The following is a 25,780-nucleotide window of genomic DNA, read 5'->3' as shown; positions in this document are numbered from 1 at the left end:
TCTACACTGCGGCGAAAGAGCGTACTTGTTGCGTGAGAAAATGCGCAACCATTTCTCATCCGTTTCTTTATTTATTTCATTCTCCTCCTCTTTGGCACAAATTTAACTACAATCGAGATTTACAACACAAAATTAATAGAGAACTTGCTTTCTTCATTAATCTTTAGAAAGTACATATCTGGTCAATATATTTTGATGCTCGGCATTCAAGTAAAAATATTAAATATAAAATCATCAAGAATACAAACACATTTTGGGAACTTTTTCACATCCAATTTTATGCAAAATAAGCTAAAATTTCTTATTTAATAAAGTTCAAATGCGATCGTTCCTGATTCCGTCTTCTACCGCATGGCACTGCGTGTGAGTGTGTGCTAGCGCCCTGATGAAACGTCTTACGTCTGACAGGCATTTTTGTAAACATTGCACCTCTAATCTAATCGCGCATGTTTACATAACACTTTTACTTTCGAAAATTGGCACACGTTTTTTGGCCAAACTCCATTGCCGTACAGACTCGCCTGTTCGCTGTTTCCCCCGGCGCAGACGCACCAAGAAAGCCAGCAGCATGCTGTCCAAAGCGCGGAGCCTTCTTTCCCTCACACGTGTCCACCATGGATCGGTGGCGAACGTTCTCGGGGTTCGGTCGGTGCACATTTCCGAAGCCAATGTACTGCCCACGGAGGTGAATCGCCAGTCAGCAGAATTTAAGGTAACCGCGATCGCACACTGACGACATGTTTGCGCAAGCGCTTATAATGGAGTTTTAACTTTTTGTTTGGTCATTTGTGCAGGAAAACTATGGGCAAATGAACGAGCTGGTCGTTAACCTGAAGCGTGTCACGCATGAGGTGCTTGCCGGCGGTGGACCGGAAGCGATCAAGCGGCACACATCCAAAGGGAAGCTGTTGGCGCGCGATCGCATCAACCGACTGGTCGATCCGGGCTCGCCGTTCCTCGAGCTGTCGACGCTGGCCGCCCACGACATGTACGGAAAGGATGTGGTCAACTCGGCCGGCATCGTAACCGGCATCGGCCGGGTGCAGGGCGTGGAGTGTGTGATCGTAGCGAACGATGCGACCGTCAAGGGCGGTACGTACTACCCGATCACGGTGAAGAAGCATCTGCGTGCGCAGGAGATCGCGCAGGAGAACAATCTGCCGTGCATCTATCTGGTCGATTCCGGCGGTGCCAACTTGCCCCGCCAGGCCGACGTGTTCCCGGACAAGGTGCACTTTGGCAGGATTTTCTACAACCAGGCGAACATGTCCGCCCGCGGCATTCCGCAGATTGCCGTCGTCATGGGCAGCTGTACGGCCGGCGGCGCTTACGTGCCGGCGATGGCCGACGAAAGCATCATCGTGAAGCGGCAGGGCACAATCTTCCTGGCCGGACCGCCGCTAGTGAAGGCCGCAACCGGCGAGGTAGTATCGGCGGAAGATCTTGGCGGTGCGGATCTGCACTGCCGCACGTCCGGCGTGACCGATCATTACGCGGTGGACGACGAGCACGCACTGTACCTGGCGCGCCAGGTCGTGCAGAACCTGAACCGCCCCGGCAGTGCAAGCTACAACGAGCTGGCCGGTAGCAGCACGGCCACGATGATAGCACGGGAAGGGCTAACGTTCGGCACGGACCCGGAACCGCCGCAGTATCCGGCCACCGATCTGTACGGCATCGTCGGCTCGAACCTGACCAAAACGTTCGACGTGCGCGAGGTGATTGCGCGCATCGTGGACGGTAGCCGGTTTACCGAGTTTAAGAAGTTTTACGGCGAAACGATCGTGTGCGGGTACGCCCGGCTGTACGGCCAGCTGGTCGGCATCGTGGGCAACAATGGGGTGCTGTTCTCCGAAAGTGCCCTCAAGGGGGCGCACTTCATTCAGCTGTGCGCCCAGAAGCGCATCCCGCTGCTCTTCCTGCAAAACATTACCGGGTTCATGGTGGGCCGGGACGCGGAAGCGGGCGGTATCGCGAAGAACGGTGCCAAGATGGTGACGGCGGTCGCGTGTGCCAACGTGCCGAAGCTGACGCTCATCATCGGCGGGTCGTACGGGGCGGGCAATTACGGCATGTGCGGTCGGGCGTACTCGCCCCGCTTCCTCTACATGTGGCCGAACAGTCGCATCTCGGTGATGGGCGGCTCGCAGGCGGCCGGTGTGCTGGCCCAAATCACCGAGGAGCAGTACCGCCGGACCGGGCGCGAATGGACGGAGGAGATTGGCAATCGCATCAAGGCGCCGATCGTGCAGCAGTTCGAGGCGGAGGGATCACCGTACTACAGTACCGCCCGGCTGTGGGACGATGGCATCATCGATCCGGTCGATACGCGCCGCGTGCTGGGGCTTAGCTTGCAGGCGGCCCTCAACCAGCCGGTCGGCGAGACTCGCTTCGGCGTGTTCCGCATGTAGAGGAAGGAAAGAGATAGGCAGTGATCCACACAGCGAAAGCTTCAAACATTGGACGCGAAAACCAGGTGTTGCATTTATCTAGCTCGTAAGCGTGAGTAACAGTTACAGACTTGGCCAGCGATTGGCTACACAGACGAATAACGTACGAAATTTGTACCGACACACAGAAACGATACATTGCATCTAATGCATTCCATGCGTCTTCCAGTAGCGCAACAACAGAGTAGCACCAAGTGCGGGAAAATGGTTTGATAAGAATATTATTTTGAAACAAATGTGCCTTTATCTGCCATAAAATATATACATTGCAAATATACGGTGAAACCGAGTTGCTTTATTCCAAACGATATCGTAAGAGAATAATTGTTAAGCTCTGCTTTGAGTTCATCAGAAGCGCCATTGAAGATGGACTGTTCCCCCGGAAGGTATATACAATTCAATTTTTATGCAATGGAGTGGAAAGAAAATAAAGCAAATGCAATTAGAAAGACAAATAACCCAAGCGACAAAATCGACATGCTTTCTCGCTCTCTCAGGTTTACTGATCTATTGGGTAGAATGAGAAAGCATGTCGATTTTGTTACTTGGGAATCTACCTTTTAACAATAAAAAAAAACACCGCGATCGGTCACGTGCACGACACGCGCCTAGATCGGAAGCTGATATGTGTTCGGATCGGGCAGCTGCTCCGACGTGAGGTACACGTTCAGGTACATGATCGACAGTACCGCGATGCCGGCCTCGGCCAGTGCACGATGGTCTTCGCTCGACAGCTTCGCCTTCCGGTCGACGAAGCAGTGAGTGGCCGCCATCGCCCGCTCCGAGTGGATGAACGGTGGATCCACGTCCAGCACGTAACCGCCGCCGGACTGGAGCAACCGCACGAACTGGTCCTTCTTCGGGACGACCAGCAGCACCCGGAACCCGGTGAACGCTCCGTCCTGTTTGCCCACATCGTTCGCGATGCGCGTTCGCCACGTGTACGCAGCGGCGGCCGTTTCCAGATCACCGGCCGACGCAAGGGCGGTCAGCTTGCCCACCGCTTTCGGGTTGCCCCATTCGTAGCATTCTTCCTGCAAGGCAAACAAGAGCGGGAATAAAGGGAGAATAGTAAAAAAGCTTTTTTTAAACCACATTAAAAAGGTTGTTCTCTTACATCCAAAAAGTATCCCGCTTCGAAGCTGTCGTCCAGATACTTGATAGAGAGCAACCACTTGCCCGCCGCGATGCCGGACAGCATCTTTTCGCCACGGTTCGGATTGAGGCACAGGATGTGCGTGCAGGCCGGATCGTACCGGTTCGGGTCCGACGCCAGCTCCCCTTTGAGCTGTTCGATCTTTTTCGCCAGCTCGAGCCGCACGTACTCCGGTACGCCCGAGATGGCAAAGACGGGCGTACCGCGGTGCTTCATCGCGAGCGGATTACCTCCCCGTGCCGGGTTTTCCTTCTTGTCGTTGGCGGACGCTTTCGACGCTTTCGGTTTCGGCGATTCGTTCGCTTGTATATTTTCAATGTCCCGCTCGCGCCAAACGACACCACACACATTGACTTCTGTGAAGGAGAACAAAAAAGCAAAAAAGCTATAGAACACCCCTTCAACAGTCGCTCTTCTGCACTATTACCCACCCGTATCGTAATCTATCTCGGTGTACGGTTCCGTCGGTTGCTGTTCCGTGTCTGCTTCCAGCTGATATTTCGCCTTCTTCTTGGCCGACTCTTTGGCGGCCGCAATGACGTCGCTCAGCCGCTGGACGAACGCATCGCCCTTGGCCGCATTGAGCAGCGGCTTTTTGGCCACCGGTTGCAGATCCGTTCCGTCGCCCGCCGGACTGCGGCACCTGTCGGCTGTCGCGTTTGGATCGCCGTAATCGTCCTCCTCCTGCTCGAGCTCGCTGCGCGACCGCTTATCCGCACTGACATTGCCCCGATCGAGTGATCTTCGCGAGATGGTGGACGTGTCGGCCGAACGCTCTCCTCCGCCCGTGGCCACCGTGGTTGGTGGGGAGCCACCATTCTTCCTCGACTGCGGCGGCGCCGGCGGCGGTGGAGCGGTGCTCGCAATTTCCTCGTCCGTTTCCTCCCCGGAACGGTTCAAATCGAGCGTCTTGCGCGGCATCGTCGAGCACTTGGACTCCGCGGACTTTTCAATGTCCCGCTCGCGCCAAACGACACCACACACATTGACTTCTGTGAAGGAGAACAAAAAAGCAAAAAAGCTATAGAACACCCCTTCAACAGTCGCTCTTCTGCACTATTACCCACCCGTATCGTAATCTATCTCGGTGTACGGTTCCGTCGGTTGCTGTTCCGTGTCTGCTTTTATGTTTATGTTTATGTTTATGTTTATTTGTCTATCGATGGACAATAATGCCCTCTCGAACCATTTTAGCAATGTTTTACAATGAGTTCTTTACATTGGTTTACAATAACATAAAACATAAAAATGTGCACTATGGAACCAAATTTAACACAGAAACACGATCATTAAACTCAGTTGGCAAAATCCTCGGCTCAAAAGCGTCGCTGACTGCGTTGAAAGCACGGCACATAAGTATGAACGGGTCAGAGGAGCCAAATTGCGTTCTACGGTCGTCGAGGGCCAACATTGCCCGAGTCCGGAGCGGCCTGGCCGGAACGTACAGGTTGATGGCAGCCAGTAGTGACGGAGAGTCAATACGGCCGTCGAGAAGTCCCGTGATGAACGACAACCTGGCTTTTCGTATTCGCTCACTTAGGGTGGGTAGCCCGAGTAGTAAACACCTAGTCCGGTAATCGAGCCTTTGGTTCCATGAGCGAAGTGCAAATCGTGAAATTTTGCGCTGGATTGATTCCAATCGAGCTAACGGACGCGCTGCAGTTGGCCACCATACGATATTTGCATATTCCATCAACGACCGGATAAGTGAGCAATAGAGCGCCTTGGTGCAAGGTATATCGTTAAGCTCGCGAGTCATATTGATAACTAGTCCTAGCATTCTATTGCTGGTGGCTACTACGTGATCCAGCTGATCCTTAAATGATAGTTTTGCAAGGAGTGCGGCGGTACGATCGTGGACGAAAGCTACACGGACGAGGTGGACTACATAGTGCTGCCGACGTCCTGCATCGGCACGCCGGACTTTGCCATAAGGGGGAAGCAAACGGTCAACTGCATTTGGCTCGAAAACTCGATCCAGAGCGGCCAGTGCTGCCCGATGGAGTACTACTACGAGCCGATCATCTACGGCGAGGATGATCCGACACCGCTGGAAGGGGAAACGGTCGTGATCAGCTCGTACTCCGGGCCGGAGCGTGAGTTTCTGATCGCGATGGGGAAGCTGCTGGGCGCGTGCGTCCAAGAGCGGCTGGTAAGGAAGGCCGCTCCACTGCTGGTGTGCAAGGAGCCAAGCGGTGCGAAGTACAGTGCAGCCATTCAGTGGGAGCTGACCGTGGTTCGTGCCGAGTGGATGCGGGAGTGTACGCGCCAGAAGCGCCGAGTGGCGGAAAATCCCTACCTGGTTGGGGACGCGATCTGCTCGGCGAAGAACGTGCCCGTCGGGGCGGGTGCGTGCCTTCCCATGACGTCGACCGACGATGTGGACATTGATTCCGTGCGCGAGGAGGCACGCATCGGCGAACCCGCGAGGGAAGAGGAGCTTTCGATGCATCCGCAGGCATCGTCCACGATGAAACCCGTGCCCAAGACGACGGGCGACCAGTTCCGGTACATTACGGTGCAGAAAACGCGCGAAGAGACGGAGTACGGGTTCACGCGTCTGTCCACGCCCCAGCTGCGGCAGCTGACCAGCGGCGAACGGATGCAGTACTCGCAGGAGATGGATCAGTACGAGGGGCTGATGAAGGCGCAGCGCGTCCAGCGGAAACCGTTCGATCCGAACGAGGGCAGTGTCTACGGTCAGGTTGCTGCGGATTCTCCCGCCGCCGGAGATGTGCTGCGTACGCGCCGGTTTACCGCCATCTCGGAGGAAGGCCGTGGCTCGTCCTCATCCCGCTCGCCCATCACACCGGTCGCCGGTGCTGGAGCGGCGGGAAGCAGCGCCAACGTGACACCGGCCGGTGCGGGCTTTGATTACGAAGCGCTGAGCGTTACCCAGCGCGTGATGGAGTTCGATACGCCCGTCCGCAACACGCTGTACAAGGTGCTGAAGGAGGCGGAAGAGGCCGAACGGAACATAACGCCCCGAACGCGGCGCGTGAAGGAGCTGCTAGCGACACCGCACGGCGGTGGCCCCGGGGCGGGCGGGGACGGCCACATCCGGACGCCGACGTTGAAGGAGTTTTGTATTTAGCTGATATTTCGCCTTCTTCTTGGCCGACGCTTTGGCGGCCGCAATGACGTCGCTCAGCCGCTGGACGCACGCATCGCCCTTGGCCGCATTGAGCAGCGGCTTTTTGGCCACCGGTTGCAGATCCGTTCCGTCGCCCGCCGGACTGCGGCACCTGTCGGCTGTCGCGTTTGGATCGCCGTAATCGTCCTCCTCCTGCTCGAGCTCGCTGCGCGACCGCTTATCCGCACTGACATTGCCCCGATCGAGTGATCCTCTCGAGATGGTGGACGTGTCAGCCGAACGCTCTCCTCCGCCCGTGGCCACCGTGGTTGGTGGGGAGCCACCATTCTTCCTCGACTGCGGCGGCGCCGGCGGCGGTGGAGCGGTGCTCGCAATTTCCTCATCCGTTTCCTCCCCGGAACGGTTCAAATCGAGCGTCTTGCGCGGCATCGACGAGCACTTGGACTCCACGTGGTTCACGTAATCTTCGCCAAACTTTTCCTCATAGAATCGACGCTTTATCTCGCTGATCGGCGTGCTCAGGCGGCGTGCCCGTTGTGAAGCCGTCTCGTCGCCCACCGGATCGGATGGGCCGCCGGCTGCACTCGCCGTACCGGCGGTGTTGCTGGTGGACGGTTTGTGGTAGCGATCCCAATACTGCAACTTGCGCTTGTGGTAGGCGTGATTGTCCGGGCTGGCGTCCGGCCGGAAGCCGTACGGTGTGACCGGCTTCGTCATGCAGTCGGGCAACGTCGGCGTCCGGATGTGGCCGTCCCCGCCCGCCCCGGGGCCACCGCCGTGCGGTGTCGCTAGCAGCTCCTTCACGCGCCGCGTTCGGGGCGTTATGTTCCGTTCGGCCTCTTCCGCCTCCTTCAGCACCTTGTACAGCGTGTTGCGGACGGGCGTATCGAACTCCATCACGCGCTGGGTAACGCTCAGCGCTTCGTAATCAAAGCCCGCACCGGCCGGTGTCACGTTGGCGCTGCTTCCCGCCGCTCCAGCACCGGCGACCGGTGTGATGGGCGAGCGGGATGAGGACGAGCCACGGCCTTCCTCCGAGATGGCGGTAAACCGGCGCGTACGCAGCACATCTCCGGCGGCGGGAGAATCCGCAGCAACCTGACCGTAGACACTGCCCTCGTTCGGATCGAACGGTTTCCGCTGGACGCGCTGCGCCTTCATCAGCCCCTCGTACTGATCCATCTCCTGCGAGTACTGCATCCGTTCGCCGCTGGTCAGCTGCCGCAGCTGGGGCGTGGACAGACGCGTGAACCCGTACTCCGTCTCTTCGCGCGTTTTCTGCACCGTAATGTACCGGAACTGGTCGCCCGTCGTCTTGGGCACGGGTTTCATCGTGGACGATGCCTGCGGATGCATCGAAAGCTCCTCTTCCCTCGCGGGTTCGCCGATGCGTGCCTCCTCGCGCACGGAATCAATGTCCACATCGTCGGTCGACGTCATGGGAAGGCACGCACCCGCCCCGACGGGCACGTTCTTCGCCGAGCAGATCGCGTCCCCAACCAGGTAGGGATTTTCCGCCACTCGGCGCTTCTGGCGCGTACACTCCCGCATCCACTCGGCACGAACCACGGTCAGCTCCCACTGAATGGCTGCACTGTACTTCGCACCGCTTGGCTCCTTGCACACCAGCAGTGGAGCGGCCTTCCTTACCAGCCGCTCTTGGACGCACGCGCCCAGCAGCTTCCCCATCGCGATCAGAAACTCACGCTCCGGCCCGGAGTACGAGCTGATCACGACCGTTTCCCCTTCCAGCGGTGTCGGATCATCCTCGCCGTAGATGATCGGCTCGTAGTAGTACTCCATCGGGCAGCACTGGCCGCTCTGGATCGAGTTTTCGAGCCAAATGCAGTTGACCGTTTGCTTCCCCCTTATGGCAAAGTCCGGCGTGCCGATGCAGGACGTCGGCAGCACTATGTAGTCCACCTCGTCCGTGTAGCTTTCGTCCACGATCGTACCGCCGCACTCCTTGCAGTCGGACAGGATCTGCACGGCGTCCTCCTCCGAGAAGCCGAACACAAACAGCGTCTCGCCAAGCATAAACTCCGGCAGCTGTGACTCCATCTCCGAGTCGAGCTGGCTCACCGCGCTGCTGCTGGACGAGGACGACGGGGGCAGTCCAGCGGCCGGTTTCGGTTCGCCCGCCGGTAACCGTTCGGCCATGTTCTTCTCCATGTACTGCAGCATGATCGAGTCCTGTTCGCTCGGCTGCTTGGCTGCGGCCGGTTGCATTGGCGCCGGTGCCACCGTTGCCGCCTTGCCCGGTTCCGGCGGTGTCGCTTCCTCTAGGCGGAACTTCGGCACATCCGGTCGCTTGAACACGCTGCTATTCATGCGCTGCAGGTTCTTCTTGCTCGACGGGGACGGTGGTTCCGGTGCGCGCTCCATCATAATGCCCTTCCCGGACGGTTGAAACGTGTACTCGTTCGCGTCCTCCGGGGCCAGCTGGCGCAGCTCGATCGATTTCGCCAACCACTCGAGCGTCAGCAGATGGGCGGCCGAATCGCGCAGCTTGCTCAACTCCGACACGTGCTGCTCGCCGACGATGACGTGGCTGATGGCGGTGCTGGCTATCTCATCGTACCGCACAGCGCCAACTGCGTTCAGTATTTTGTTCAGCTTTTCCTTCTCCTCCGCGGTAAATCCGCTCAAAAACACGCTGCACCCATCCAGCACCGGTCCGGCCTTTTTGGCCTGCTGTACGGTCAGGCGCGCCAGCACCTCCCGGTACCGCTGGCTTCCCACGGGGCGAGCGACGGACGAGCTACTCCCCGCCGGTGCTACATCCGCCACTCCCCCACTCATCATGCTTTCGTTGATGGTTTCGTTGCGGGAGGAAAAGTTGGCGTGCGAAATCTCCGACAGCTGCGTACAGTCGGGATTAAATTCACCGGCCGAAATGCGAACACCGACCGCACCGGCGGACCCACACGCTCGCCCATCGTCCTTAGTCGGGGTGGAAGCTTTCATGCTTTTCACCTCGTACGGCTGGATCGGCCGCACGTACCCGCTGGCCACACTGTCCACCACCCATTCGGGCGTTAGACACTCCTTGTTACACCGTACCGCACCGCGGAACTTGGCCGAATCGGTGCCCGTCTTCTCCAGGATCAGTATGTCGGTCGTTTCCGACTTGAACGACCCGACGTAGTTGCCGCCGTGCGATTCGATCAGCGCTTTGATTTCGTTCTTTCTTGCCGCGCTCAACCCGGTCGACGTGATCGTGAGCGCGTAAAACACCGGCAGCCGGTACTTCTCGACCATGGCCGCCTCGGTTGCGTGTAGATCGCGCCGCTGGCTTTCCTCCCAGACGGCGCTCACCCAGTCCGGGTGCATGATGGGTAGCCTGCACTCGGCCGCCTTCTCGTACTTGACCGACTTTACCGTGGAGGACACGAGATGGGTGCAGCTGGCGTTCAGCACGTCCAGATAGTACCCGCCCATGTGGCACACCAGCTGGCTGACGAGCGTTTTCTCCTTCGCCTTCAGGCCGCTGCTGCATACGGTCAGGTTGCGCATGGCCGTCGTGTACACCGGATGCACGCCGAGCGGTATCGTCTCGTTGTCCATGAAGCAGCTGATCAGACACCGCGGCCCGATCACGGTCGAGGGCGATTTGCGCGCGTGCTCGAACGCCGTCCCGGTGAACTTTTCGAACACAAACACATGCCGCTTGGTCAGCGTCTGCTCGTCCATCTTGAGACACTCCTCCTCGGTGATCCAGCCCTGCAGCTCCTCGTTGTCGTTGTGTTCCCGTGCCGTCTGCCGGGATGTGGGAGAAACAGAAGCGATAGGGGGAGAAAGTAAGCGGTGTAGCATTGCTTCCCACTTCGTACAGGTAAAACCCACCCAGTACTTACCGTGTAAGCCATTTTCATGTCTTCAGATGCATTTTCATGGGAACCGTGGCCTGTATGCAGCACAAAGTACAGCTTGGCCAGTTGCTGATCCGCCAACAGATGGCTGTTCATGGTGCGTGCGCGTTTTCGTAACTTCTAGATTCGGTGCTACACCTGCTTGTTTACCTTTGACCAGCTGGTCGCATCGCTTTGTGCGACAAAAGTCAATAAATGTATCTGTTTGCTTGTACTTCAGCAAGAAAGCTACGTTTTTCACTGCGTAAATCAAACGTGCAAAGGTGTGTTCGGAGCTATTTTCACTTTTTCCAATCAACCACATAGAGTGTGGCACGGTATCGTTGTTCTGCAGCAAACTTGAAGCGGCATAAAACAGATCGCTGATTTGAATCAAAGTGTATGAAGATCAGGTGGTCTCATAGCCTGTTTTTCATAGCAAAAGTTGAACGTCACTTTTTGACAGCATGGGTGAAAACATTTCCCCAAACCAAGGTGTATATATTTAGAAGGTTGATTTTTATCAAGGTGTATATATTTAGAAGGTTGAGTTATTTAGAGCAATTTGACATTTCTCAACATGACACTTCTCTTCCATGGTCCTCGAGGGGTAGGAGGAGGTGGGGAAGAACAAAACAAGGAAGGGGGTGTGGGTGTTGGTGTTGCGAGCATTATTTACGTTCAAAGCTTTTGGTTCCTTCGTGCAGTTCGGCTGGTGTTTATTTGATCTCTGTTGGCTTTGAATTGAAATTGCTAGGAAGTGTGTTTTCGTTGGTTATTTTTTAGTTATAGTGGAATAGAATTATCGCTTTATATCGTTCTTAGGTTTTCGGATAAGTGATAATAGCTATAACTTGCTTAGATGTGTAGATTCTTTATGAACCGCATCAACAGTTCTTTGAATTAAATTTTTGCTCATAATTTGTTTGGATTTTTGTGCCTTTTTTCCAGTTATTTTCAATTAAGTTAGTTAGGTTTTTAGTCTTTTAAGATTTACGTTAAGTGTAGTTTTATTTAATTTCAAAAGAACTTAAATTTTTTCAATTTTTATCATGCCTGTTCCGTGTTCCGTTTCATTGTGTGGTAACAATCCACGCAATGTAAAGAAACGTGCATTGGAAATTTCTTTCCACATTTTTCCAAACTATGACCCTCTTCGACATGCATGGGTTCAGTTTTGTAACCGGGAAGAAAATTGGGAACCTTCGAAAAGGGACGTTATTTGCTCAGCACACTTTCAAGAAAGCGATTTTCAAATGCCTGAGAGCGGTATTGTTGGAGGTAAAGTGCTTAGAAGGACTCTTTTTCCTAACGGTAAGTTTTTATTAGCTTATTTTCCTAATGATGATACAACTAACATTTTATGTTTCTGTTGGCTTTTAGCGATTCCATCAATACACTCTGTATTATCATCTGAAATAGAGAATCGGGAAGAGGTTTCTTCTGAAAATTTTGTTCCTTCAACTTCCGACACTTTATTGGTAAGTGATGTTTCGAACATACCACAAAACACCAGCACAGCGTTTTTAAAAGAAAATATAAAACTGCGAGAGGCAAACAAAAGGCTAAAAGCCACATTGAGCCACATTGCTTCTGAAAATTATCAGCTAAAAAAAAAAAAGTACAGGACCTAGAAAAGGAATTAAATTCAATTAAAAATAGTAGTATCCCACCGAGCGATCTAATCCCCAAAATGAAGAACATGTTGAAATCTACTCTAACTTCAAATCAAGTTGATTTGATAATAGGGGAGAAAAAGCGTGTTAGATGGACAAAGGAGGAAGTCAGCCGTGCTCTGACATTGAGGTATTTTGGAAAAAAGGCATACGATTACGTAAAAGATGATTTAAAAATATATTTACCATCACCCTCCACTTTGCAAAAATATGCCAGAACCTTTAAGTTGCGTGAAGGTATCCTAGAAGACGTTTTAGTTTTCATGGGGAATTTTGTTAGTTCTTTGAGCAGTAGGGATGCCGAATGTATTCTTAGTTTTGATGAGATGAAGATCAAAAACGTAATGGAATATGATCCGTCGGCAGATGAGGTTATTGGCCCATATAATTATATACAGGTAGTAATGGCCAGAGGCTTGTTCAAGAATTGGAAGCAACCAATCTATATTGGTTTTGATAAAAAAAATGACGAAAGAAATTCTCATGAATATTATAATTAAATTGGATGAGAAGAAAATTAACGTTGCTGGAATTGTGAGTGATAACTGCTCAAGCAATATTAGTTGTTGGAGAGACCTCGGTGCTCATGATTATACTAAACCATACTTCGAGCACCCAATTACAAAAAAAAATATTTATGTATCGCCAGACGCGCCGCATTTGCTTAAATTATTGCGAAATTGGTTTATTGATCATGGGTTTGTATTTAACGGAACAATTGTCACTGCACAACCTTTGCGCGATCTAGTGGAAGGCAGATTAGGAGCGGAGATAACTCCTCTTTTAAATTAAACACAGGACATTTGGAACTATCTAGTCAAGAACGCCAAAATGTACGCAGAGCAGCAGAACTGTTGTCTCGAACTACAGCTGTATCATTAAGACGATATATGCCAAAAGAAAAAGAGTTAGCTGACATTATAGAAATGGTAGATTTATGGTTCAGTGTATCCAATTCATTCCATCCCAATGCCAAATTGCATTACAAAAGATCGTATACTGCTAGTGAAGACCAACTAAAAGCTTCAGATGACATGTTTAATTTTATCGCAAACATGATAGTTGTAGGCAAAAAAAATATGCAAGTATTTCAAAAAAGTATATTAATGCAGATTAATTCTTTAAAAATGCTGTTTGTCGACATGAAAGCAAAGCACGATATCAACTATTTATCCACGCATAAGGTAAGATCATAAAAAAATATTTAAATAATTACACCAACCAATTTAAATAATGGTTTTTATCGTTTTCGTTCGTATCTTTTCAGCTTAATCAAGACCTGTTAGAAAACTTTTTTTCTCAGTTGAGACAAAAAGGTGGTACGTATGACCATCCATCTCCTTTAAATTGTATATACAGAATACGTCTAATGATTCTGGGGAAATCGCCAAGCGTATTGAAATCGGTTACAGATAATGAAAACAACAAAAAAAATATTGAGCCTGATGTATTTGTCACATCAGCTGATTTTGAAAATGAAACAGACCAGCTAAATGAAATATGCGTTAGTCAAGAACACTACGTATCAGCTACCATATTTCATGAAGCTGAGATTGTTCCTTCCCTTCTGGATTTTGATGCGACAGACGCAGACGATGAGTTTAGCGCAACAAATTTTGACTCACTGTTTATTTTAAATGAACAGGAGAAGGATGGCCTTGAATATATAATAGGCTATATTGGTCGAAAATTTAGGGATAAATATCCATATTTAGGACAATATACGTGTAATTTGACAGAGGACCATTGCTACAGTCAACCACAGTCTTATGTTGAACACATATCGGCTGGAGGTTTATACAAGCCATCCGCTAGCTTCCTTGACCAAGGATTGAAAATGGAGGAAATTTTTCAAAGAACTCACAAGGATGGAAAACTAATTCAAAGTAAACGAATTGTAAATACATTTACAGACCTCCTCCAAACACATTTCCCTGATTTCCCAATAGAAATTCTAAAAACATTTGCTAAACTTAGAATAATCATGAGAATGAGATTCCTCAATATAAAAAAAGAGGAAATTCGAAGGAACAAAAAAAGAAAGACACCAATGGAAAGACAAGCGGCTAAAAAATTTAGAAGAATAGTGAATTAGTCGTTGTATGCATTGCAAACTGTTGCTCATTTTATTTATTTATTTATTTATTTTTGTTCTTGTAACTTTGATTTTAGTTTTGTTAACTGTTACTTAGTTCTGTTTTTTGATATTATTTATGTTAACTTATTATTTTGAATGGCATCATTCTTGATAGCTTTATTGGAACAAACTGTGATATTTTATTAATAGATTACAAAACTCATTAATTTAAAAGATCCTGTGCTAAAATACTGTGGTAGTCCCTAGCTGGTGGAGTAATCGGAACCGGCTGGAGCTGCTGGAATCTTTACAAACTTTCTAAACTATTTGATATAGTGTGACCTCAAAACGTATCACCGAAGTTAGTGTAATGCCGTTGGCATTTATATTTTGGTATTAAGTATAGACAAAATATAGTATTAAGTGCAACTTAATACAGCACTAAAAATAATAACAAAATTTAGAGCCGGTCTGAAGGTATATACGATACACGCGCTGGCTCCAAAAAGCCCGGACGTGTATGACTACAATACAAGTAAGAAATGGCTATCTGGTTGTGTCATACAGTAATCTGTGAAGACTTTATAAGCCAACATCACCTCGCAGAGAAGAAAGAAGAGCACAGGCGGAAATAATGTCAAAGTCTATATGTATAGATATGTACAGAGTGCAGAGAAACATACTATACAAACTGAACTATATCACACCAAAGACATTACACTAACCTAAGTCACACGTAAAGATGTCGATCTGTATTATTCATTTTAGAATATTTGTAACGCTGTCATCGGCTCCGAACGGTTAATATTATTCCAACGTGTTGGTAGAATTTCGCTAACCTTCCAAAGTAGCTTTCGATTGTGGTATTATAACACGGGTACGGAGGTAGTTATCATTTAAATATAGTCTATTAAAAGTAAAATTTCATCAAACTGGATATTGCTGTAGGCGGAGTAAAATGCCGCAAGATTCTTATAATGAACTATATGCAACGAAAACGAACAAAATAAGTACAAGCTACCTTTCTAGTCTGACCATTGTGATATGATACATGTTAATCATAAAGTGCTGAACTTGTAGCTATACATTAGATTTCAAACGTAGGATTTATTAAATTCAAAAAACAGGTATTGACCTGTTTTGTGAACGAACTCAAATTGAAAGGTAACAATACTACAAATAAATTATTTTTTCGAATCAGATCGAATTCCAAAACCAAATGTTTATGTCTACAATTCATTACTTTCACTTCTGAGATATAAATACTGTAAGTATATGTTTCGTCTTTGTTTGGGGGTGATGAAGGGTTATAAAAATATATAATGGAAATTTAAACTCACGTCGATCGGGTGCGCGGAATAAGCACAAATGCATTGATTTCTTTTGAGAATTATATCATCTCCAATTATTCTTTCCTGAACGGAAGTTTCCGTTTACTTCTTTTTGTACTATTTGGCTACCATTTGTGTGTTTATGACTATTGCTTTCGGTCGATCGAGTTTGTGTTCTGATATACCATTACATCCCTCTCATTATCTGTATATACTCTACGCTCAAGAAAGAATGTGTTTCTGCGTATAATAAAGCGTTTTTTTCACTGCACGTTTTTATCTGTAAAGAAGTAAAGAAAAAACTTGAAAGAACAAATAAAAGGAACTATCTGTCGATTTAAGCGAGATAGAAACCACTCACCGGAAGGAGATCACTGTTTTCACACCACCAACCGAAATATCACAATGTAGGATACCAATCTGCAGCGCCACTGGTCTTCAATCACTACCGGGTAAAAATACATTAGCAGTATAAAACTGCTTCTACGTAACCATGCAATGACGATAACAATATTGGTGGATGCTTAAGCTTTAACCAGGAAATTACATAAAACCTTTAAAGATGGGAAATATATAGTTCATTTGTAGAAAAACAGACGAAACCGTTGGAGAGCTAAAAGAGAAGAAAGAACGACTGATGAACTGAAATATTAACACGGAAGCTACTTGCGGATAATGGCTTTGTGGCTGGAAAATCGTTCTGGTCCTTAAGTTGGGTCAACAGATACGTTCGGTGGCCAAATCGAACTAGGTAGCTGTAGTAGACGAAGGTGCGAGACCATGAGCAGTTTCGGAAACTCTTGCAGCAGCTCAAGCCGCAAAGCGGTTTTAACACAGGCTACGTGATAAGCTGGCGAAATTTTAACCTATTTCAACGGAAAATCGTCGTTCATGTGATCGATTAGGTCGAATGATGGATAAATAAAATCACAAGTTAATTAAAATGAACTGAACCGAAACTATTCATCGGCTGCTTGTTTCTTCTTGTTTTGGGCGAACCATGCGAGCTTGTAAACAAACATTGACAGGTCTCCCCCACAATATGGCGCCCAGAAAAAGCTATAAAAATCAACCTTCTAAATATATACACCTTGGGTAAACGTGATCGCAGACGGAATGACAGCGGTGAAACGGTAGCTGTCAAAGTGAGCGAGCGAAATGTGGCGAATTTCGCCCGAACGGTGCACGCTTAGAGAGCGGTACTTGTTCCGACGCAATGCGTTGCGATTTTGCCAAAATGTATGGGATTTGACAGACGCATCCGTTAACGACGCACGACGCAGCGTCAGAGTAGAAAAATTTCTATTTCGACGCACGTCGTGATGCGTCTGTCAAAATGGTTCAATCATATCGGGTGAAAATTGATATTTTTTCACATTAAATTGTTTCGAGCGCAATTGAACGTGTAATTGGACTACTAAATAATTTTATTAACAAAACAAAATAAATGTAGAGAAAGTAATTTCGTAATTGCTGCAAAACAGGTGTGTGCGGGTCAGTATGCAATGTGCAATAATAAAGCGAAAACATGCTTTGCACTGTTTTGAGCAGAACTGGAAATGATTTTACAGTTGTAATTTAACATTATAATCACATCAGAACCTATAAATAAGAGGCATTATTGCTGTTTGTTGATGTTTTTCTTTGTAAAATGTGTTGACATATCCATGCAGAACGCAGCGAACAGATACCAGCGTGCGTCACGCAATGCGTTGCGATACGCTGCGTCGAAACAAGTACCAAGCCCTTAGGGTGCTTCTACACTGCGGCGAAACAGCGTACTTGTTGCGTGAGAAAATGCGCAACCATTTCTCAATCGTTTCTTTATTTATTTCGTTCTCCTTCTCTTTCGCACAAATTTAATTATAATCGAGATTTACAACACAGTAAAATGAATAGAGAGCGTGCTTTCTTGCATTAATCCCTAGAAAGTACATATCTTCTCAATATATTTTGATGCTCGGCATTCAAGTAAAAATATGAAATAGATAAGCTGTAGGAATATAAACACATATTGGCAACATTTTCACATTCAATTTTATGCAAAATAAGCTAAAATTTCGTATTTAACAAAGTTTAAAAGCGATCGTTCCCGATTCCGTCTTGTACCGCATGGCACTGTGTGTGAGTGTGTGCTAGCGCCCTGATGAAACGTCTTACGTCTGACAGGCATTTTTGTAAACATTGCACCTCTAATCTAATCGCGCATGTTTACATAACACTTTTACTTTCGAAAATTGGCACACGTTTTTTGGCCAAACTCCATCGCCGTACAGACTCGCCTGTTCGCTGTTTCCCCCGGCGCAGACGCATCAAGAAAGCCAGCAGCATGCTGTCCAAAGCGCGGAGCCTTCTCTCCCTCACACGCGTCCACCATGGATCGGTGGCGAACGTTCTCGGGGTTCGGTCGGTGCACATTTCCGAAGCCAATGTACTGCCGACGGAGGTGAATCGCCAGTCAGCAGAATTTAAGGTAACCGCGATCGCACACTGACGACATGTTTGCGCAAGCGCTTATAATGGAGTTTTAACGTTTTGTTGTCATTTGTGCAGGAAAACTATGGGCAAATGAACGAGCTGGTCGTTAACCTGAAGCGTGTCACGCAGGAGGTGCTTGCCGGCGGTGGACCGGAAGCGATCAAGCGGCACACATCCAAAGGGAAGCTGTTGGCGCGCGATCGCATCAATCGACTGGTCGATCCGGGCTCGCCGTTCCTCGAGCTGTCGACGCTGGCCGCCCACGACATGTACGGCAAGGATGTGGTCAACTCGGCCGGCATCGTAACCGGCATCGGCCGGGTGCAGGGCGTGGAGTGTGTGATCGTCGCTAACGATGCGACCGTCAAGGGCGGTACGTACTACCCGATCACGGTGAAGAAGCATCTGCGTGCGCAGGAGATCGCGCAGGAGAACAATCTGCCGTGCATCTATCTGGTCGATTCCGGCGGTGCCAACTTGCCCCGCCAGGCCGACGTGTTCCCGGACAAGATGCACTTTGGCAGGATTTTCTACAACCAGGCGAACATGTCCGCCCGCGGCATTCCGCAGATTGCCGTCGTCATGGGCAGCTGTACGGCCGGTGGCGCTTACGTGCCGGCGATGGCCGACGAAAGCATCATCGTGAAGCGGCAGGGCACAATCTTCCTGGCCGGACCGCCGCTAGTGAAGGCCGCAACCGGCGAGGTAGTATCGGCGGAAGATCTCGGCGGTGCGGATCTGCACTGCCGCACGTCCGGCGTGACCGATCATTACGCGGTGGACGACGAGCACGCACTGTACCTGGCGCGCCAGGTCGTGAAGAACCTGAACCGCCCTGGCAGTGCGAGCTACAGCGAGCTGGCCGGTAGCAGCACGGCCACGATGATGGCACGGGAAGGGCTAACGTTCGGCACGGACCCGGAACCGCCGCAGTATCCGGCCACCGATCTGTACGGCATCGTCGGCTCGAACCTGACCAAAACGTTCGACGTGCGCGAGGTGATTGCGCGCATCGTGGACGGCAGCCGGTTTACCGAGTTTAAGAAGTTTTACGGCGAAACGGGAGAACCGTAAGAAGTTTTACGGTGGGGAACAATGGGGTGCTGTTCTCCGAAAGTGCCCTCAAGGGGGCGCACTTCATTCAGCTGTGCGCCCAGAAGCGCATCCCGCTGCTCTTCCTGCAAAACATTACCGGGTTCATGGTGGGCCGGGACGCGGAAGCGGGCGGTATCGCGAAGAACGGTGCCAAGATGGTGACGGCGGTCGCGTGTGCCAACGTGCCGAAGCTGACGCTCATCATCGGCGGGTCGTACGGGGCGGGCAATTACGGCATGTGCGGTCGGGCGTACTCGCCCCGCTTCCTCTACATGTGGCCGAACAGTCGCATCTCGGTGATGGGCGGCTCGCAGGCGGCCGGTGTGCTGGCCCAAATCACCGAGGAGCAGTACCGCCGGACCGGGCGCGAATGGACGGAGGAGATTGGCAATCGCATCAAGGCGCCGATCGTGCAGCAGTTCGAGGCGGAGGGATCACCGTACTACAGTACCGCCCGGCTGTGGGACGATGGCATCATCGATCCGGTCGATACGCGCCGCGTGCTGGGGCTTAGCTTGCAGGCGGCCCTCAACCAGCCGGTCGGCGAGACTCGCTTCGGCGTGTTCCGCATGTAGAGGAAGGAAAGAGATAGGCAGTGATCCACACAGCGAAAGCTTCAAACATTGGACGCGAAAACCAGGTGTTGCATTTATCTAGCTCGTAAGCGTGAGTAACAGTTACAGACTTGGCCAGCGATTGGCTACACAGACGAATAACGTACGAAATTTGTACCGACACACAGAAACGATACATTGCATCTAATGCATTCCATGCGTCTTCCAGTAGCGCAACAACAGAGTAGCACCAAGTGCGGGAAAATGGTTTGATAAGAATATTATTTTGAAAAAATGTGCCTTTATCTGCCATAAAATATATACATTGCAAATATACGGTGAAACCGAGTTGCTTTATTCCAAACAAATATTGTACGAAGGTAATCGTTAAGCTCTGCTTTGAGTTCATCAGAAGCGCCATTAAAGATGGACTGTTCCCCCGAGGGGTATACACAATTCAATTTATATGCAATGGAGTGGAAAGAAAATAAAGCAAATGCAATTAGAAAGACAAATAATCTACCTTTTAATAATAAAAAAAAAAACACCGCGATCGGTCACGTGCACGACACGCGCCTAGATCGGAAGCTGATATTTGTTCGGATCGGGCAGCTGCTCCGACGTGAGGTACGCGTTCAGGTACATGATCGACAGTACCGCGATGCCGGCCTCGGCCAGTGCACGATGGTCTTCGCTCGACAGCTTCGCCTTCCGGTCGACGAAGCAGTGAGTGGCCGCCATCGCCCGCTCCGAGTGGATGAACGGTGGATCCACGTCCAGCACGTAACCGCCGCCGGACTGGAGCAACCGCACGAACTGGTCCTTCTTCGGGACGACCAGCAGCACCCGGAACCCGGTGAACGCTCCGTCCTGTTTGCCCACATCGTTCGCGATGCGCGTTCGCCACGTGTACGCAGCGGCGGCCGTTTCCAGATCACCGGCCGACGCAAGGGCGGTCAGCTTGCCCACCGCTTTCGGGTTGCCCCATTCGTAGCATTCTTCCTGCAAGGCAAACATGAGCGGACGATACATTAGTAAAAAAGCTTTTCTAAACCACATTAAAAAGGTTGTTCTCTTACATCCAAAAAGTATCCCGCCTCGAAGCTGTCGTCCAGATACTTGGTAGAGAGCAACCACTTGCCCGCCGCGATGCCGGACAGCATCTTTTCGCCACGGTTCGGCTTGCCGCACAGGATGTGCGTGCAGGCCGGATCGTACCGGTTCGGGTCCGACGCCAGCTCCCCTTTGAGCTGTTCGATCTTTTTCGCCAGCTCGAGCCGCACCTGCTCCGGTACGCCCGAGATGGCAAAGACGGGCGTACCGCGGTGCTTCATCGCGAGCGGATTACCTCCCCGTGCCGGGCTTTCCTTCTTGTCGTTGGCGGACGCTTTCGACGCTTTCGGTTTCGGCGATTCGTTCGCTTGTATATTTTCAATGTCCCGCTCGCGCCAAACGACACCCCCCACATTGACTTCTGTGAAGGAGAACAAAAAAGCAAAAAAGCTATAGAACACCCCTTCAACAGTCGCTCTTCTGCACTATTACCCACCCGTATCGTAATCTATCTCGGTGTACGGTTCCGTCGGTTGCTGTTCCGTGTCTGCTTCCAGCTGATATTTCGCCTTCTTCTTGGCCGACTCTTTGGCGGCCGCAATGACGTCGCTCAGCCGCTGGACGAACGCATCGCCCTTGGCCGCATTGAGCAGCGGCTTTTTGGCCACCGGTTGCAGATCCGTTCCGTCGCCCGCCGGACTGCGGCACCTGTCGGCTGTCGCGTTTGGATCGCCGTAATCGTCCTCCTCCTGCTCGAGCTCGCTGCGCGACCGCTTATCCGCACTGACATTGCCCCGATCGAGTGATCCTCTCGAGATGGTGGACGTGTCAGCCGAACGCTCTCCTCCGCCCGTGGCCACCGTGGTTGGTGGGGAGCCACCATTCTTCCTCGACTGCGGCGGCGCCGGCGGCGGTGGAGCGGTGCTCGCAATTTCCTCATCCGTTTCCTCCCCGGAACGGTTCAAATCGAGCGTCTTGCGCGGCATCGTCGAGCACTTGGACTCCACGTGGTTCACGTAATCTTCGCCAAACTTTTCCACATAGAATCGACGCTTTATCTCGCTGATCGGCGTGCTCAGGCGGCGTGCCCGTTGTGAAGCCGTCTCGTCGCCCACCGGATCGGATGGGCCGCCGGCTGCACTCGCCGTACCGGCGGTGTTGCTGGTGGACGGTTTGTGGTAGCGATCCCAATACTGCAACTTGCGCTTGTGGTAGGCGTGATTGTCCGGGCTGGCGTCCGGCCGGAAGCCGTACGGTGTGACCGGCTTCGTCATGCAGTCGGGCAACGTCGGCGTCCGGATGTGGCCGTCCCCGCCCGCCCCTGGGCCACCACCGTGCGGTGTCGCTAGCAGCTCCTTCACGCGCCGCGTTCGGGGCGTTATGTTCCGTTCGACCTCTTCCGCCTCCTTCAGCACCTTGTACAGCGTGTTGCGGACGGGCGTATCGAACTCAATCACGCGCTGGGTAACGCTCAGCGCTTCGTAATCAAAGCCCGCACCGACCGGTGTCACGTTGGTGCTGCTTCCCGCCGCCCCAGCACCGGCACCGGCGACCGGTGTGATGGGCGAGCGGGATGAGGACGAACCACGGCTTTCCTCCGAGATGGCGGTAAACCGGCGCGTACGCAGCACATCCCCGGCGGCGGGAGAATCCGCAGCAACCTGACCGTAGACGCTGCCCTCGTTCGGATCGAACGGTTTCCGCTGGACGCGCTGCGCCTTCATCAGCTCCTCGTACTGATCCATCTCCTGCGAGTACTGCATCCGTTCGCCGCTGGTCAGCTGCCGCAGCTGGGGCGTGGACAGACGCGTGAACCCGTACTCCGTCTCTTCGCGCGTTTTCTGCACCGTAATGTACCGGAACTGGTCGCCCGTCGTCTTGGGCACGGGTTTCATCGTGGACGATGCCTGCGGATGCATCGAAAGCTCCTCTTCCCTCGCGGGTTCGCCGATGCGTGCCTCCTCGCGCACGGAATCAATGTCCACATCGTCGGTCGACGTCATGGGAAGACACGCACCCGCCCCGACGGCCACGTTCTTCGCCGAGCAGATCGCGTCCCCAACCAGGTAGGGATTTTCCGCCACCCGGCGCTTCTGGCGCGTACACTCCCGCAGCCACTCGGCACGAACCACGGTCAGCTCCCACTGAATGGCTGCATTGTACTTCGCACCGCTTGGCTCCTTGCACACCAGCAGTGGAGCGGCCTTCCTTACCAGCCGCTCTTGGACGCACGCGCCCAGCAGCTTCCCCATCGCGATCAGAAACTCACGCTCCGGCCCGGAGTACGAGCTGATCACGACCGTTTCCCCCTTCCAGCGGTGTCGGATCATCCTCGCCGTAGATGATCGGCTCGTAGTAGTACTCCATCGGGCAGCACTGGCCGCTCTGGATCGAGTTTTCGAGCCAAATGCAGTTGACCGTTTGCTTCCCCCCTTATGGCAAAGTCCGGCGTGCCGATGCAGGACGTCGGCAGCACTATGTAGTCCACCTCGTCCGTGTAGCTTTCGTCCACGATCGTACCGCCGCACTCCTTGCAGTCGGACAGGATCTGCACGGCGTCCTCCTCCGAGAAGCCGAACACAAACAGCGTCTTGCCAAGCATAAACTCCGGCAGCTGTGACTCCATCTCCGAGTCGAGCTGGCTCACCGCGCTGCTGCTGGACGAGGACGACGGGGGCAGTCCAGCGGCCGGTTTCGGTTCGCCCGCCGGTAACCGTTCGGCCATGTTCTTCTCCATGTACTGCAGCATGATCGAGTCCTGTTCGCTCGGCTGCTTGGCTGCGGCCGGTTGCATTGGCGCCGGTGCCACCGTTGCCGCCTTGCCCGGTTCCGGCGGTGTCGCTTCCTCTAGGCGGAATTTCGGCACATCCGGTCGCTTGAACACGCTACTATTCATGCGCTGCAGGTTCTTCTTGCTCGACGGGGACGGTGGTTCCGGTGCGCGCTCCATCATAATGCCCTTCCCGGACGGTTGAAACGTGTACTCGTTCGCGTCCTCCGGGGCCAGCTGGCGCAGCTCGATCGATTTCGCCAACCACTCGAGCGTCAGCAGGTGGGCGGCCGAATCGCGCAACTTGCTCAACTCCGACACGTGCTGCTCGCCGACGATGACGTGGCTGATGGCGGTGCTGGCTATCTCATCGTACCGCACAGCGCCAACTGCGTTCAGTATTTTGTTCAGCTTTTCCTTCTCCTCCGCGGTAAATCCGCTCAAAAACACGCTGCACCCATCCAGCACCGGTCCGGCCTTTTTGGCCTGCTGTACGGTCAGGCGCGCCAGCACCTCCCGGTACCGCTGGCTTCCCACGGGGCGAGCGACGGACGAGCTACTCCCCGCCGGTGCTACATCCGCCACTCCCCCACTCATCATGCTTTCGTTGATGGTTTCGTTGCGGGAGGAAAAGTTGGCGTGCGAAATCTCCGACAGCTGCGTACAGTCGGGATTAAATTCACCGGCCGAAATGCGAACACCGACCGCACCGGCGGACCCACACGCTCGCCCATCGTCCTTCGTCGGGGTGGAAGCTTTCATGCTTTTCACCTCGTACGGCTGGATCGGCCGCACGTACCCGTTGGCCACACTGTCCACCACCCACTCGGGCGTTAGACACTCCTTGTTACACCGTACCGCACCGCGGAACTTGGCCGAATCGGTGCCCGTCTTCTCCAGGATCAGTATGTCGGTCGTTTCCGACTTGAACGACCCGACGTAGTTGCCGCCGTGCGATTCGATCAGCGCTTTGATTTCGTTCTTTCTCGCCGCGCTCAACCCGGTCGACGTGATCGTGAGCGCGTAAAACACCGGCAGCCGGTACTTCTCGACCATGGCCGCCTCGGTTGCGTGCAGATCGCGCCGCTGGCTTTCCTCCCAGACGGCGCTCACCCAGTCCGGGTGCATGATGGGCAGCTTGCACTCGGCCGCCTTCTCGTACTTGACCGACTTTACCGTGGAGGACACGAGATGGGTGCAGCTGGCGTTCAGCACGTCCAGATAGTACCCGCCCATGTGGCACACCAGCTGGCTGACGAGCGTTTTCTCCTTCGCCTTCAGGCCGCTGCTGCATACGGTCAGGTTGCGCATGGCCGTCGTGTACACCGGATGCACGCCGAGCGGTATCGTCTCGTTGTCCATGAAGCAGCTGATCAGACACCGCGGCCCGATCACGGTCGAGGGCGATTTGCGCGCGTGCTCGAACGCCGTCCCGGTGAACTTTTCGAACACAAACACATGCCGCTTGGTCAGCGTCTGCTCGTCCATCTTGAGACACTCCTCCTCGGTGATCCAGCCCTGCAGCTCCTCGTTGTCGTTGTGTTCCCGTGCCGTCTGCCGGGATGTGGGAGAAACAGAAGCGATAGGGGGATAGAGTAAGCGGTGTAGCATTGCTTCCCACTTCGTACAGGTAAAACCCACCCAGTACTTACCGTGTAAGCCATTTTCATGTCTTCAGATGCATTTTCATGGGAACCGTGGCCTGTACGCAGCACAAAGTACAGCTTGGCCAGTTGCTGATCCGCCAACAGTTGGCTGTTCATGGTGCGTGCGAGTTTTTGTAACTTCTAGATTCGGTGCTACACTTGCTTGTTTACCTTTGACCAGCTGGTCGCATCGCTTTGTGCGACAAAAGTCAATAAATGTAACTGCTTGCTTGTACTTCGGCAAGAAAGCTACGTTTTTCACTGCGTAAATCAAACGTGCAAAGGTGTGTTTGGGGCAATTTTCACTTTTTCCAATCAATCACACAGAGTGTGATACGGTTTCGTCGTTCTGCAGCAAACTTGAAGCGGCATAAAACAGATCGCTGATTTGAATTGTCAAATGACGGTTTTTGGGGGGAAAATTAAACATCAAAGTTTAGTACAGGCATGACTTTAGCACAACTCTATCGGACAATTTTTGTACAGCGAAACATGGGTAAATTGTTGCAAAAGATGTATTTCCAACGAATAACTAGATTGTTTAAATAT

General features: G+C 52.0%; 4 protein-coding genes across 4 annotated transcripts; 2 read left to right on the top strand and 2 right to left on the bottom strand.

The window, feature by feature from the left end:
- The first annotated feature begins 374 nt into the window (after positions 1-374).
- Positions 375-2,727, top strand: LOC120896006 (probable methylcrotonoyl-CoA carboxylase beta chain, mitochondrial). Its single transcript, XM_040299788.1, has 2 exons — positions 375-712; positions 795-2,727. Exons 1-2 carry the CDS (start codon positions 386-388, stop codon positions 2,409-2,411), a joined length of 1,944 nt encoding a protein of 647 aa, XP_040155722.1. The 5' UTR covers positions 375-385; the 3' UTR covers positions 2,412-2,727.
- Positions 2,726-10,991, bottom strand: LOC120897647 (DNA topoisomerase 2-binding protein 1-like). The gene is made up of 7 exons (XM_040302657.1): positions 10,558-10,991; positions 6,618-10,459; positions 5,906-6,190; positions 4,674-4,819; positions 4,038-4,598; positions 3,568-3,962; positions 2,726-3,484 (listed from the first exon to the last, which is right to left on the bottom strand). Exons 1-7 carry the CDS (start codon positions 10,666-10,668, stop codon positions 3,059-3,061), a joined length of 5,766 nt encoding a protein of 1,921 aa, XP_040158591.1. The 5' UTR covers positions 10,669-10,991; the 3' UTR covers positions 2,726-3,058.
- Positions 10,992-17,802: 6,811 nt separating this feature from the next.
- LOC120896008 (probable methylcrotonoyl-CoA carboxylase beta chain, mitochondrial) lies at positions 17,803-20,098 on the top strand. Its single transcript, XM_040299790.1, is given in 3 exon segments — positions 17,803-18,108; positions 18,189-19,170; positions 19,173-20,098. Coding segments are annotated over 3 exon segments (1,737 nt in total). The 5' UTR covers positions 17,803-17,964; the 3' UTR covers positions 19,784-20,098.
- On the bottom strand, positions 20,095-25,677 carry LOC120896005 (DNA topoisomerase 2-binding protein 1-like). Its single transcript, XM_040299786.1, is given in 6 exon segments — positions 20,095-20,764; positions 20,842-21,236; positions 21,312-23,124; positions 23,126-23,245; positions 23,247-25,139; positions 25,238-25,677. Coding segments are annotated over 6 exon segments (4,758 nt in total). The 5' UTR covers positions 25,349-25,677; the 3' UTR covers positions 20,095-20,338.
- Between the last annotated feature and the right edge of the window lie 103 nt (positions 25,678-25,780).

This window comes from Anopheles arabiensis, chromosome 2 (assembly GCF_016920715.1).
Source record: "Anopheles arabiensis isolate DONGOLA chromosome 2, AaraD3, whole genome shotgun sequence".
Lineage (NCBI taxonomy): Eukaryota > Metazoa > Arthropoda > Insecta > Diptera > Culicidae > Anopheles > Anopheles arabiensis.
Note: the sequence above shows the minus strand (reverse complement) of the source record. Positions and strands in the feature narration are given on the sequence as shown.